The following is a 13,689-nucleotide window of genomic DNA, read 5'->3' on the forward strand; positions in this document are numbered from 1 at the left end:
GACTCGATGATCTCAGAGGTCTTTTCCAAGACAACTGATTCCGTGATTCCGTAGCGCCAGGCGCGTTCCCCTCGCCGCCGGTGCTGCCGCTCGGGGACCAGGCGGCGCGAGGGGAGGGAAGGGGCTGCAGGGGCACAGCCGCAGGCGGACAGCCCAGGATTCCGTGCTGAGGAGGGAAGTCACTGGTAGCGAACGGTGTGAACACAGCGTGGAAGATCCCTGCGAGACAAGAACCAGCCCCCGGGGTGTCTCCTCTCCACCTCCAAGGCGGCACTCCGCCGATCGCCGGCCCGGCCCCTCGCCCGACCCACCTGCGGGTTAAACTGACGTGAAACCAGGGGCGTTTAATCCCCATATATATGGAAAACAACCTGCGCAGCCACAGGGGCTGTGCGGGTGCCGGTGTATTTCTGAGTTCGGGACGCTGTCTGGCCTACCCGTGTGCTGTAGCTGAGCGCTGTTCTCAGAGAAGCCAGCAATTTCATTCCCCTTACGCTCCTCCCTATCTAGCCATGGTATAAACAGCGCACAGTGTTACCTCAGAATTCAAACATAGCTGAGAACGGCCTCGGCAGGTGCCTTTACAGAAAGACTGATGCCTGCTCAGCCCCAGCTCGGTCTCAGGATGACCATCCCAGTTCCACAGTCTTTCCTGCACTTGGCTTTCCCCCTCAAGTTCTCTCTGAATCTGGATTTCTAGATGAAGGCCAGCATTAAAACTCTACAGCTGTCTACCTGCCTGACAGTGCCCCTCTCCACCCTGTTTCTCCAACATGCACAGAGCTAGGCCAGGGAAAGCCTGGTTCTTTCCTGGTCTTGAGCTTGATATCTCAAAAAACAGGTGCAAAAGACAAGGTGATGTTCTCTGAATTGTGCTGTTGCACTCTGTCTAGAATAAGCAGTTCTCTATTTGTTTCTGGTCAGTCTTGCTTACCTTCTTCTCAACCACTTTTTTAATTCCTGAAGGAGTTCGCATGCTGTTACAGTAACCGACAACTGAATGATGCATTCCTTGGAGTTGATGTCTACAAGTCAGGTAAAGCAGCATTTACTTGCACTATTCCTTCCCTTTGTACCACAAACTGGAACAAATGCCAAGAACCATGCTTTGGACATAGCATCTAGAAAGCAAGGGTATTTCAATAACATCTTGACATCCATTTGATATCATGACTAATCTATTGTTACTATTTTCTCTTCACACTGTAAAACTAATCTTTGTCAAAACTGCTTCAGTTCATTTTCTGTTCTACATCTCATTCATTACCCTGTGAGAGAGGATTTCACTTTGTCTGTTCTCAAAAGTAAAATACTTCTTGCTTTCCATATACATCTAAAGATTCTCCAGACATGCAGCAAGAGGCTAATTGGGACTGGCACAGATGAAGGAAGAATTTGTACTCTTTTTCTTTGTTGACTGTCAGTAGCTGATGTTCTAAGAGTTTGACCAATCTAGTCCAGAACTTTGATTTAGAGCCAAAGTTTTCAAGTACAAACCAGAGATAACATAGGGACTGACAAATATTGACTCAGGAAGAGCTGAAGGTTTTACCTCGAAAACATATATGTACCACAGAGGAAAACCATCCAGCTTGGTTGGATGAGGATATTTTTCAGAAACGAGTAATGCCAAAAAGATGTAGAACAAAAAAAGAGAAAGCTCTTATTTAACTTTGCTCTTACTTCTGCAGTATAAAGCTCTTTTTCAGGGATATAGCCTACAAATGCACCAGGACTAACATCTGTCTCATCTCAGCCAGAAAGGCACTTGGACTCCTGGACATATTGATTAATAGGCCCTTTATTGCACCTAACAGAGAAGGAAAAAAAGGACAGTAAAGATAATCTTACTTCCCTTCAGATACAGGCAACTTGGAGCTTCGCAGTATCAGACACACGTCCAGTCGGGACAGAACCTATGGTGCAGATCCCATCCATGAAGAGGTTCCCCAATGTTATTGTTTTTGAGGCTCTTCTGAGTAGAAAACAATTCCAATCACTATTCCTACTGTCAAACGAAAGCATGTTCACACAAGAACATGTTGCTCAGTTTTGAGATAAAGACAACGTGCAGGTGGAGGAAGCTCTTACAGGTTCCTTCGTTATTTCGTTACTTGGCTGGCAAGTATTTTCTGTGGCCAGGGAAATAGGTGCAGCACAGGATAGGCCAGAAGGCCAACTGCCTGCTCCAAGAAATGCAGATGATGTGCTAATTTCCTTAATATCTTCGGTAGTAGAAATCAATGACTGCAATAGCTGGCAAATCCTGAGCTGTATGTACATAATATTAGACCATGGTCTTAAAACCAGAAAGAAAACCATACTGCATTCTCTTCTTTAATTCTTTCAGCATCTTATGAGAAGCAGCTGAGGGAACTGGTTTTTTTTAGCCTGGAGAAAAGGTCATGGGTGGACCTTATTGCTCTCTACAACTACCTGAAAGGAGGATGTAGCCTGGTGGGAGTCAATCCCTTCATCCAAGTAACTAATAAACAGCCTCAAGTTGTGCCAGGGAAGGTTTAGATTGGATATTAGGAAAAAATTCTTTGTAGAAAGCGTTGTCAAGCACTGGAACAGGGTGCCCAGGGAAGTGATTGAGTCACCATGCCTGGACATATTTGAAAGACATGTAGATGTGGCACGCAGGGACACGGTTTAGTGGTGGACTTAGCAGTGCTGGGTTAACGTTTGCACTTAAGGATCTTAATGGTCTTTTCAAACCTAAATGATTCTACGATTCTATGTTGACAGGTGAAGCAAAGCAAGAAAAAAAGCCACATTTTAACTTTATCAGAAAAATGAACCAAGTTTTAGAGCCTTTTGTATTTAGGTCAGTGATTCTACCTAACCTGTGACCAATTTACAGTGCTAGGAATTGATTCAGCTAAGGAACTCCTGTGATAATTGGCTTCTAGAGAACAACTCCTCCTGGGAAAAGACTGCACGTTGCCCTAACAGAGGGAAAAACATTTGGAAATAATGGCAACCTGCTATCAAAGTTCTGCCTGCAAGAACTGCGAGCTGGCAAACTGCCATGCACACTACTGAACAGTCACTCAAAAAGAGCTATTTATTCCATACAAATACTTCTAACTGTGGCATGTTCCAGAAAGCACAAAACACTGATGTTAGCTGGTGCACTTTAAGAATGTAAAAAGAGATTCACGTTAAAAGACAAGGACAATCAGAGAAAAGCCATTATGGTAAAAGCATTTCCTTCAGGCAAGCGACTGTTCCCACGGCACTCTTTACTGCAGGATAAGGTACCCGAAGGTCCCAACTGTCTGGTGACACCACCAGTAATTTTCAGTGACACACAGTGTAAATAATTTCAGAGACAAATCAACCAAAATATTCAGCAATCCAAGTACATCCCAGGAAGTTGCAGAGACATAACCCTTTTTAAAAATGCCATAAACAGAAACTGAGGCACCCTCAGCCACTTCTGGCATGGCAGGCTTTGATATACTGAAATGGAAAGACTGAGGTTCATCTTTAAATAGAACTTGGAAGACTAAATAGTTCTATGTATAACCTTAAATACTTGAAAAATCATAAGAAAATAATTGGAAGTCTTTACCTTTTTTTTTTTTTTAAATACTCTGACTGTAACAGACTTTGGGACTTGGAATCAGGCAAATTTCATACAGTGGCATCTTTCAGGAGCAGCACCTGAATTCAACATTAAAATTTTGCAGGGTGAGACACCAAAATACCTTGCTAAATGAGTAGTCTTTTATATTACATTTTTATTTTGCAAGAAAATAAATTATACAACTTAAAAAATAAAATTCAAAAATTAAGCAGTACATCAAAATAGTTCAGCTGGACTGCCATACAGAAACTACCACCATTCAAAATTGTACAGCATTATTATCTTGGTAGTGGCACACATTCAAAATTGTAAATACCATACGTAGATAGTTATTACAACTCAGGAACTCAAGTTCGCTCAACACTCCAGACTACATATAGTGTATATGACAGGAAAGCTTTCATGTATTGTTTATTTCACAAATATGACCTCAAAGAATTACAAAGATAGCATCCCAGTCATTTAGATGAAAATAGAAAACAGTTTGAGTTCAAGATAGCAAATCTTTCTGTAAAACTATCAAATCTTTTTGCCAATTGTATTTTTAAAATTTGCACTTTACAGGACAATGGCATCCCAATGCAAATAAATGCAAGATGTTAACATTCAAAACATTTATATTAAGTTTAAAAAGGTGAAAATGAGAAAGTCACATTGTCATTTGGAAATGTAATTGCATTACAGTCATAACAAATGAAAGAAACGAGTAAAAATAGAAGCTAGGGACACCAACTGTGGAAAGAGGAAAAATGGAAGACTTCAGAATTGAAACTGAGATTCTCATCAAGTTGTTGGGACAGAGAAAGATTTAACAGTATTTCTTAATTAAACCCATTAAGAGTGATTTTTTCCCCCTCCCCCCTCTTCTATACCAGATCTCATTCCTTAGCTATTCACCGTGGCAGTGTGTGTGGCAACATGTTTTTCAGATGCAGCACCTCCTTAAGCTAGGTCTTTGGACATATATATTCATAGCTAAAAATTGCAGCCTTAAAAGTGCATTGTTGCAATATTGCAAGTGAAGAATAGTTTTGAATTCTACCCTCCCCAAAAGAACAGTTTACCCCAGGTTTCTCCCTGTGCCCCAAGTGATACTAGTTTTAAGTGCAAATTGGTGAAAGTGACCTGATGAAGGATGCTAAACGTGATTCTGCATCTTTAACAGATTTGCTGGTGTGAGTCTCAGATTTAATAAAAAACCCGACATCCATTTCTGGAACATATTTAAAGAAAAATGACCATGTCATAGGCACATTACCAATTCTATTTCTGCATCCCAGGTTTTGAGAATTATTTAGGTAACAATTAGGTTGTATTGTATATATTAGTTGAGGGAACGTGTAGCTCCTTAGCTTTCAGCAACCTGTTGCTTTCTGCATACACTCCAGCTTCCTAAACAGTTGCACCTGAAATGCAGTCTCAAACTTCTCTCTCAAATCTAAGCCGATGGCTTCAAAATCAGCATTATCCCCTTTGCAGCTCTTTCTGTGTGACAATTTCACACCTGTTCTTCTCTGGTTAAGGGTGGAAATTTTTCTCGTTGAGAAGTGTGCTCAGACTGTCATGTTTTCCCCAATTATCCCAAGTAAGCATTTATTACTTTTAAGTTACAAAGACTGAAAGTCTTGCAGCACAAAGTTTTTTATTAGAATTTTGTTTTCTAATGTTCAAATAATTTCATTGGTTAACTACTTAGAGCACCACTTGCTTTTGATTCTGAATTGCAACACCACAGGGCCAACATGAAAGATGCAATATTTTTAAACGGCATCTACTTTTGAGTATCAATAAAAGCATGTAACACAAGCTGTAGGATTTCAATCAATTGTGATTGGCCAGGCCTTGATTTCTCTCCGTCTCTTGGTCATGAAACTCTCACTACCAAAAATTTCTTACTCAAACAGATGTCCAAGTACATACTGTTCTCAGTCAGTCACACTGGCATTTACATTAGTAATAGAGCAAGCAGCCTGTTTAAGGGTGCAAACAGCCATTCTTGGAGAGTTTGCTTTTAAACCACTCTTACTGCATACTTTACTGCAACCATGTGAAAGTAGAACTCCTCTTACTTACTGGAAGGCTTTCTTTTTTGACTAAAGTTAATTGTATCCTCTTCCCCCTTTCATCATCAAAGAAGATGAGGCCTTTAGATGTTGTAGTTCAATTAACTGGTTAATTAAAAAAGAAAAATTCGCACATTTGCGATTTATACAAGAAATATTCATACAGAACTGAGTAAAGCGCAACTTACCTTTTGTCTTAAGACAGGCACTCTGCTCCTGTGATTCATGGTATCAGTCCAGTACATGCTGGGACATTTCAGAATAGCAGAGAGGCAGGCAGTGCCAAACGACTACTTCAGACGATTCAAAATAGAAGAGGTAACATTAGGAAGTTGAAATTCCTGATGTGTATTTGGCACTCTCTCCGCATACACTAAAGAAGGTATTTTTCCTTAGCTTTTCACCATTTTCATCAGAATTACATTTCCTACCCTACCAGTTACAAAATAAAAAGCAGAGCATTTTTTTTGTATAAAGATGTTGACTAGTCCAATTGGATTAACCTTGCATGTATATAAAAGTTACCACTGAGGAAACAGTACAGGGATCTTCAAGTGTTATTCTCTTTCTGGGGGAGTTGTGCATCAATTACTCTTTAATGCATCCAGATATATGTAGTCATACCTAAATATTTGGAGTACAAATATTAAATGTACAAGGAAATACACTTAGTATTTCTGTTCAGTATAGCAGACCCTCCCATGAAAACTGCTTTTAGAGTGAAGTATCATTCAAGAAACCTCTACCTTCTCAAAAAGGATTGTAGCAAATCATCTGTCCAAATAAGGTAACAAGTAACACATATCCACTCGTTTACAGGAAACAAAAACAATGATCTCTTGCTTAGCGAAAAATATCACCCATGACTTGGAATTACTTTTGTGTCACTTAATGTGTCAATTATTAAAATCCAGTTACTAGATTGAAGCACTGCTCTAGCCAACAGGTTTTAACTGTAACAAATACATATCAGTTGTGATGCATGTGTTTGTGTATCTCAAATGTTATTACATAAAAAGGATCAAAGGTGGACAGTACATTACTCTGTTGATCCAAAACACAAAAGTGAAAGTGCTACTTCTAGTCCTAATTGCATTTAAAAAAACCCCAGAAAACCAAAACCAAACAAAACAAAAAAACAAACCCAAAACAAAACTAATAGCAGTTCCTCAGTGCATGAATATTTGAATATTTTTTCCTTGTGCAAGTACTGGTCATCTAAAAACCCAAACCTGTATTCTTCCTGGTGGGTGTAAATCAAATCTACTTTAAAAAGTTCACAATGGGCTCTTCATGAATGCAAATTTCCCACAAAACAGCATGCTGTTAGAAGTGTGCAACATGAAGGGAATGCCATCATGCTAGCTGAATGAGATTGGCAAAATATAGTCCTCAGTTAAGGTAAGGCAGGGATTTTAATATGTAACAAAAGTCAAAACAAGTCCTTCTGCAGCACAAACTGTTGCAGCTGTCTGTCCAAGCACCCTTCCATTTATGTTCTCAGCATCCTGCAGAGTCCTCAAATTATGCCATATATATGAAGGTGTTGATATCTGACTCATCTCTTCTGATATATTTGTGCTCTATAAGCCATTCAATTTGCTCTTTTATCATTTTCTTTTGTGGCAAGAACATATTTTTCAGTATTTCTACCAGTTCAGTCTGAAGCTGGGCATGAGTAATTTTCTTCCGCATTTTCATTATTTGGATGATAGCCTCCTGGTGGGGTACAAGAAGGACAAAAAGAAACACTTTTAAATGCCTGAGTAAAGTGACAAAATGAACACAGCATTATTAGGGAGCTCCTGGTATGGCAAGACAGCAAGGAAATCTGTATTTTTCCTTAAAAATCAGATAGATGCTGCATTTCTTAGCCTATGTAGGTATCGAATTGCTTTTACAAAGAAGTTCATAAAGGAAAAGAACGAAGCACTGGCAAGATGCAAGAGATACAAGACAATTCCAGTCAAAGGCACAGTTAAATTCTATACCTAGAGCGTGAATTACTCACTAAAACCAAACGTTCATTCATTCTCTGAGGAGTCATCACCATTTCCTAGGTGATTTATGATATACCTTGTGAACACCTCATGAAATGCAAGCTGAATGTAAAATTGGAACTCCCAAGGAGTTCTTACTTCATAAACACAACTGGGCATTAATCTTTTTGCTTCAAGTATGGTCACATTATATGTTACGTCAGGTGATACAATTCACAATGTGCATGGCCTGGAATCTACTCTGACTGATAGAGCAGACCTGAAACTTGAAGGTAAAATGGGATTTTGAAACTCCATAGTAGGTAATGATCTCTGATGCCAGAAAAAAATCAGTTTTTTTTAGAACCATCAGCTCAAAAGATTTGACATGAGTAGCTGACTGAAGGACAATCAACCACAAAGCAGGAAGCTGCAGTTTGTACAGCTAAGATGCACTTTTAAACTTTCCCTCTAAGGAGAAGGCCTCTTGAAGAGTCATGTTCTGTTACTGCAGTGTGATCCCATCTCCAAGATTTTCCTCCTTCATACAGACCAAAGAGATCTCAAGATCAACAATACTGTGTGTTCATGGTGGTGGCTAGTGTAAGTCAACTTTACCAATCTGCTGCTGTCATCCACCACAACACTGTTATGCCTTCACCACTTGCTTAATATCTGCTTTGCCCTCTTTAAAGATGATGATGATGTGGTATTTCAGAACAGGAGGCTGATAACTACAAGTGCAAAATCAGGTATTTACAAAAGATCTAAATCAAACAGCAAAAGTAATTTCCAATGGGATTCAAAAGCACTCATTTCATATATCAACATCCAACTGTGGACAGCATGTAATGATAATACAATAAAAGAAATACGGTAATTTTATATTCTTCTGGTGGTTTACTTGCCTGGGTTCGTAATATTCTTAGCTGGACTATTCCTTCATTTTCCTCTTCCCGCATTCTCTCTGTAGTAAGTTGCAATCGACCAATCAAATTTATCTTGCCCCTTTTCTGAACTTTAGCGTTTTTTCTGAAAAAGTTGCATTGCATGAAGGTAAGCAAAACAAAAAACCACTTTCAATTACGGAATTCCCGTTAAACTTAAATTACAGCTGCAAGGAATAACATCACATATCAGACATTTATGGGCTATTAGCATTGCAGCCGTGAGACAGCTGGCTGACAAATCAAAACTCAATGCCAACATCTCTGCACAATAAAACCTAAACAGTGCTAGTAAGCATTACAAATAAATCCATCAGTTGAAACTGCTAATGTCCGAAGTTGAAAAGCTACCAGTATCACTTTAAAGAATAAAATTTCAGAGAAGTATATTTCAATTTAATTATATAAAAGTAGGGTTGTTTGGAGGAAGTTTTTACAGCAAAATTCAGGAAATTGGACTAGCTAATATTCCATTAAAATTGTCTGTCTAGCTGAAAAGGACAAAATCCAGCTATTGTAACAAAGAAAGCTGATGGCGTTCTTCAGTGATTACCCACGAATTTTCTGTACAGCCTGTCTCTTCTGTCATGTCCTCTCATCATTTCCCAAAGCTCAGAATCCTGAGGACAGGAATAAATATTGGCCCTGGGCAAGAAACTAAGTCCTGGGGAAGCAGATTTGTCACCTGTCTCTTTCTCCACAGATCCAGATGTCCAGTTGCTATTGAGTAGGAGGCACAAAATCTGAGGTTACTAGCGAGGAGCCACTTCTCATCACAGTCATGATAATAGAGGCAGGCAGAAACCCAAAACATGCTGAACATAGTATATACCATTTACATATTTTCTCTTAATATTATCTTGCTCTCTGAAGGATTTCAAAGCAACAGGAAAAGAGCACCATGATTCTCACAGAAATAAAGATACTCTGGTGAGAGCCACACTAAATATCCTAGCTTTTGACAGCACGCCATATTATTAAGCAGTTTCACTTCCTTTTTTAACTTATCACTCTGCTTTTGAAATTCTGTGTGTGTGTAATAATCAATACAGCAGTAGTGCTCTGATTACAGGCTGTCCTTCCATGAAATTTCATAGGCTCATTGGTAACAGGAACATAGCAAAGCCTCCAATTTGCACCTCATCCCTAGGTGCTTAAGAAATTGAATTTCACAGAAATTACATTTGTCTGAAGGGATTGCTGCAGGTCATCTAGTCCAGCCACCTACTTGAAGCATGACTATAGCCAAAACTAAGTGAGGATAGGGCAGCAAAGCATGTGTCTAACTTAATTTTGAAAAATTTCAAGAACAAAGGTTAAGTTAAAGTGAATTCCTTTAGTTATAAAATAGTACATTGTTATTTTACTTTTCAAACATCATCTTACATTAAACTGAACTCCTGGTTCACCGAGAAGAGGGTTCCTTCTGTAAAGTCTTTGGGTGAATTGACTTGAGGTTCATATAATAAAACCTGACGTTTCAGCTTTGGAAATGCTACAAGAGACTACAGAGAAAAGGGGAGGGGGGGAAAGAATGAAAATAAAACACCAGACTTTCTAAATGGAAACAATTACTTTCTAAGAACATAATTCACTGGTGTGCAGACTCTAGTGAGGGAACCACACAACACTGCTTGGAGCTGCTAGAGGTCAACATGAAGATACCAATAAAACCAGAGAGGGGACACAGTTTACCAAATCTCCTTCTGAAATGTGTTAGCATAAGCAAAATATCACACGAAGTAGTAAAATATACAAACTCACTGCTACAGAAGCGGTGTTAAGTCTGATTTATGTTATTTCTCTCTTTATTTGTGAGCTAAATAGTTAGAAATCTGATAAAGCAAACTGAAGTTATTTTTAAGCAACATATATTTATCAGGTGCCACTAATTTCCTAGAATTAGACCAATCCCACTCCACAAACCACAATCATAACTCTGTGCTTTAGGCAGCATATGGTCAAAAAAATCTTGCAGTTCCCAAAAGCTTGTTAGGTAAATACTGGGTAGAGAGAACATGTTAACGTAAATGCTGTGTGTGCTCAGCAGTAGTGCAAGGAGCCAACATTACAACTGATTAATTAGCAAGAAAGGTGTTCATGTTTCAGTTTCAATGTGTTATCTGACAGCGCTTTCAAAACACTAATCCAGTATTTCAGAGTACAAAAATCAAGAAGCAATCTGTTTCAAGAGAAAGGGATATACCCATAAAGTCCTCCTAAGTTCTGCATCAGGAAGTTCAGTCGCCAGTTTCAGATTTTCAAAGCTGATCTTCTCTCTGGGTCTTTGGTTCCATGCAAACAGCACAGCTAGCTGAAATGTTGTTACCTCCAAGTCATACTGGCCAACCTCATTCTTAAATGTTATCTGTGAAGAGGATGAAAATTTTACTCATAAGCCCTTCTGGATCACAAGCTTGATTCCTATTATAAATACACAGAGAGTACAGTCATTGAGACTGATACACTGAAAACTATACACTTACAATTCCATTGGACATGAGGTGGTGCCAATGGAGTTTCCTACCACTGTGATTCTTTTTATAAAATTCTTCGACTTCTGGGATGAGATCTTCTAATTCCGTGGGCAGTGAGACAAACACTTTTTCAGAACTTCGAGACCAGGCACCAGCATTTAAAATTTTAATATTCACAGAGTCAGCTGTAAGATGATATTGGATTATATGAATCTCCAGGTATGACTGATAGACAAAACAAAATGTTTATTTTTTTTTCTACTCTGTGTACAATTATGGAGGACTGGATTTTCAGAAAGTCGTGGGGTGTCTACCTACTTAAACATCAAGGTGCTCTATTTAAGCATCACTGGCTTTCTGCCAACAATGCTGATTGAAATCTGGTTTTTTGGCTTGCTTCTGCAGAGCACCTTAAGCCCTGATACAGCTTTATAGCTGATGTTTGTAGGAACTACTCAAAGGTTTTCAGCAGTGATAGGTCCAATACTGGATTTTCCTCAGCCTCTCTTATCAGTGAAACTTAATCTCAGAAATGTGATTTAAACTCTTCATAGCATGGTCCAGCTCTCCTGCTGGCAGATAAAGGAGGAGCACAGCATGGTGCACTCATGAAGAGTGATGAGGGTATAAAAGAAGGGAGTAGTTCAGGCATTCACCTGGTTGATGCTGATTCAAGCCCCTGCTTACAATTTATCTAAAAGAGGAGGGAGTCTGTATCTACAAGACTGCTCACAATGAAACTTCACAACAACTCACAGAATGATACAGCTCCAGCTGTATCAACTGCAAGAGAAAGCAGGGTCTACAGACACTTCCAATCTAAGGGTAACAATGCCATGAAGACTATATTCAACCTGCAGTTGATATAATTTTTAACAAGATTTAACAGACCTATTCTTTCACTATGAGAAATGAAGAGTAGCAAATAATTTGAAAATGGTACCTGGTAAAGCAAGTTTATTATTTTTGTGCATTTCTTTGAAGGCCTGGTTCAAGTCTTCAGACACTTTGATATCCTGGAACATTCTGGCCAGCTTGTTTACATAGTCTGCTGGCATTCCCACTTCCTGTATAAACAAAGAAAACACTAAACAATGACACAGACAACTATGAACAAAAAAAACTTCAATTTTAAAATACTAAGCTTGAAAACATTGAGAGCATAGAAGTACACAGGTACCATCACTTTACAGTAACTGCTAATGTGCAATGCAATAGAAAGTGGTTTTTTGCATGGATCATAAGCAGTTACCCCTTAAGGGCATATGATGATTCTTTTAAAGAAATCCGAGTGCTGAAGAACATATGCATGCATTAAGGAATCAATGAATTCTGATATGTGATGGAATGTTTAAGGCATGCAAATAATAGTCTGATGTACATAAAATTTCATAATTAGAATGCATCTCAAATTATTTACATACCAAAAAATGTACACTGCATTTTGCTCATTTGCGTACAGAATCTATTTTAAAATCTATCACTACCACTATTAGCCCTTAGAAAAGAGCTAAACTTTTAATTTCACAAAGTTTTGCGATGAAAGGGAAATATAAGATGCCCTGAGTGGCCTGCAATTTAAGATAAACTTCATCTAAGCAAGAAGGGTATTTAAGTTCAAGAGTGGGAATATTAATTAACCACAAGCATGAGGCACAACCAAAGAAAGGTGTCATGCTACTTACTCTGAGCCATTCCACCATATTCTCCTCAATTTCACTATCAGCTGATATATCCAATATCAGACGTCTTGTTAAGTGAGCTTTGTGATATCGCATGAAAACATCTTTATTCTGTACATATTTAAGTACCAAAAGCTGTTAAAAATAAGAGTTTAATATATTTATTTGCATTGTCAATCAGACAAGTCTTTGAATGCTGATCTAATAGCACTGTGAAGTAGAAAAAGGCTATGTGACATTGCCTTAAGGGTAACGGTGTTAATACTATCACAGGCATCAGCTATGAATCTGTCATAATATTGCACTTCCAATTTCTTCATTTAAACATCAAGAAATTCTCTTACATCAAAAAAGACATCAGCACTGATATGTAAAAATCTCCTGTATTATTTTCTAGACTAACATTAGTTATTGTAATACATTACAATCTCATACAGGCATTTAGCATACCAATTCTGTGAACTGACACAGGAGACATGAGACGCTGAATGATTTACAAGATTTAAACACACATACACACTTACACACACTTCATTAACATAATAAACTCTTTTCCCTACTATTACACCTTGCATAACTGTTTTTGAAGATCAAAGCCTTGACCCACATAAGGAAATGGAACAAACAAATTCATTATTCAGAATAATTGAGAAGTAGAAGGCAAAAACATACCACTTCCTTAAGCTTTGCTTCAATTTCTTCAGAGGTTAGTTTTTTGCTTAGTGGTGTTTTTCTTAGCAACATGTCACAGTAATTAGCAAGAAGCTCAGGGCATTTGGATTCAGGCTGTGTTTTCAATCCAACACTAGATAAAAGAAGAACAACACATCTTCAAACCATACAGAATCCTGCTATTCTGGAGAAGTCACAATTAACAAGACAGACCACTCTTTCCTGATGCCCTTGGCAAGGATCCTGGTGGTGAATTCATATCCTCGGTAAACTA

At 38.5% G+C, this 13,689-nt stretch overlaps 1 protein-coding gene across 3 annotated transcripts in view; it reads right to left on the reverse strand.

Annotated features, from left to right (window-relative positions):
• Positions 1–3,729: 3,729 nt before the first annotated feature.
• Positions 3,730–13,689, reverse strand: part of CUL5 (cullin 5) — a 32,783-nt gene continuing 22,823 nt past the window's right edge. For 2 of the 3 annotated variants that reach the window (XM_051779820.1, XM_051779819.1), the window contains exons 12-19: positions 13,416–13,548; positions 12,747–12,878; positions 12,005–12,128; positions 11,071–11,246; positions 10,791–10,952; positions 9,971–10,089; positions 8,546–8,669; positions 3,730–7,377 (exon numbers count right to left, since the gene is read on the reverse strand). In XM_051779820.1, coding sequence (XP_051635780.1) covers positions 7,183–7,377; positions 8,546–8,669; positions 9,971–10,089; positions 10,791–10,952; positions 11,071–11,246; positions 12,005–12,128; positions 12,747–12,878; positions 13,416–13,548 — 1,165 coding nt within the window. In that variant the 3' untranslated portion in view covers positions 3,730–7,182. The remainder of the gene's footprint in view (positions 7,378–8,545; positions 8,670–9,970; positions 10,090–10,790; positions 10,953–11,070; positions 11,247–12,004; positions 12,129–12,746; positions 12,879–13,415; positions 13,549–13,689) is intronic. The other variant, XR_007903236.1, reaches the window with a different exon arrangement.

Source organism: Manacus candei, unplaced genomic scaffold (assembly GCF_025592945.1).
Source record: "Manacus candei isolate 608988 ecotype Guabito, Panama unplaced genomic scaffold, ASM2559294v1 h1tg000014l, whole genome shotgun sequence".
Taxonomy (NCBI): domain Eukaryota; kingdom Metazoa; phylum Chordata; class Aves; order Passeriformes; family Pipridae; genus Manacus; species Manacus candei.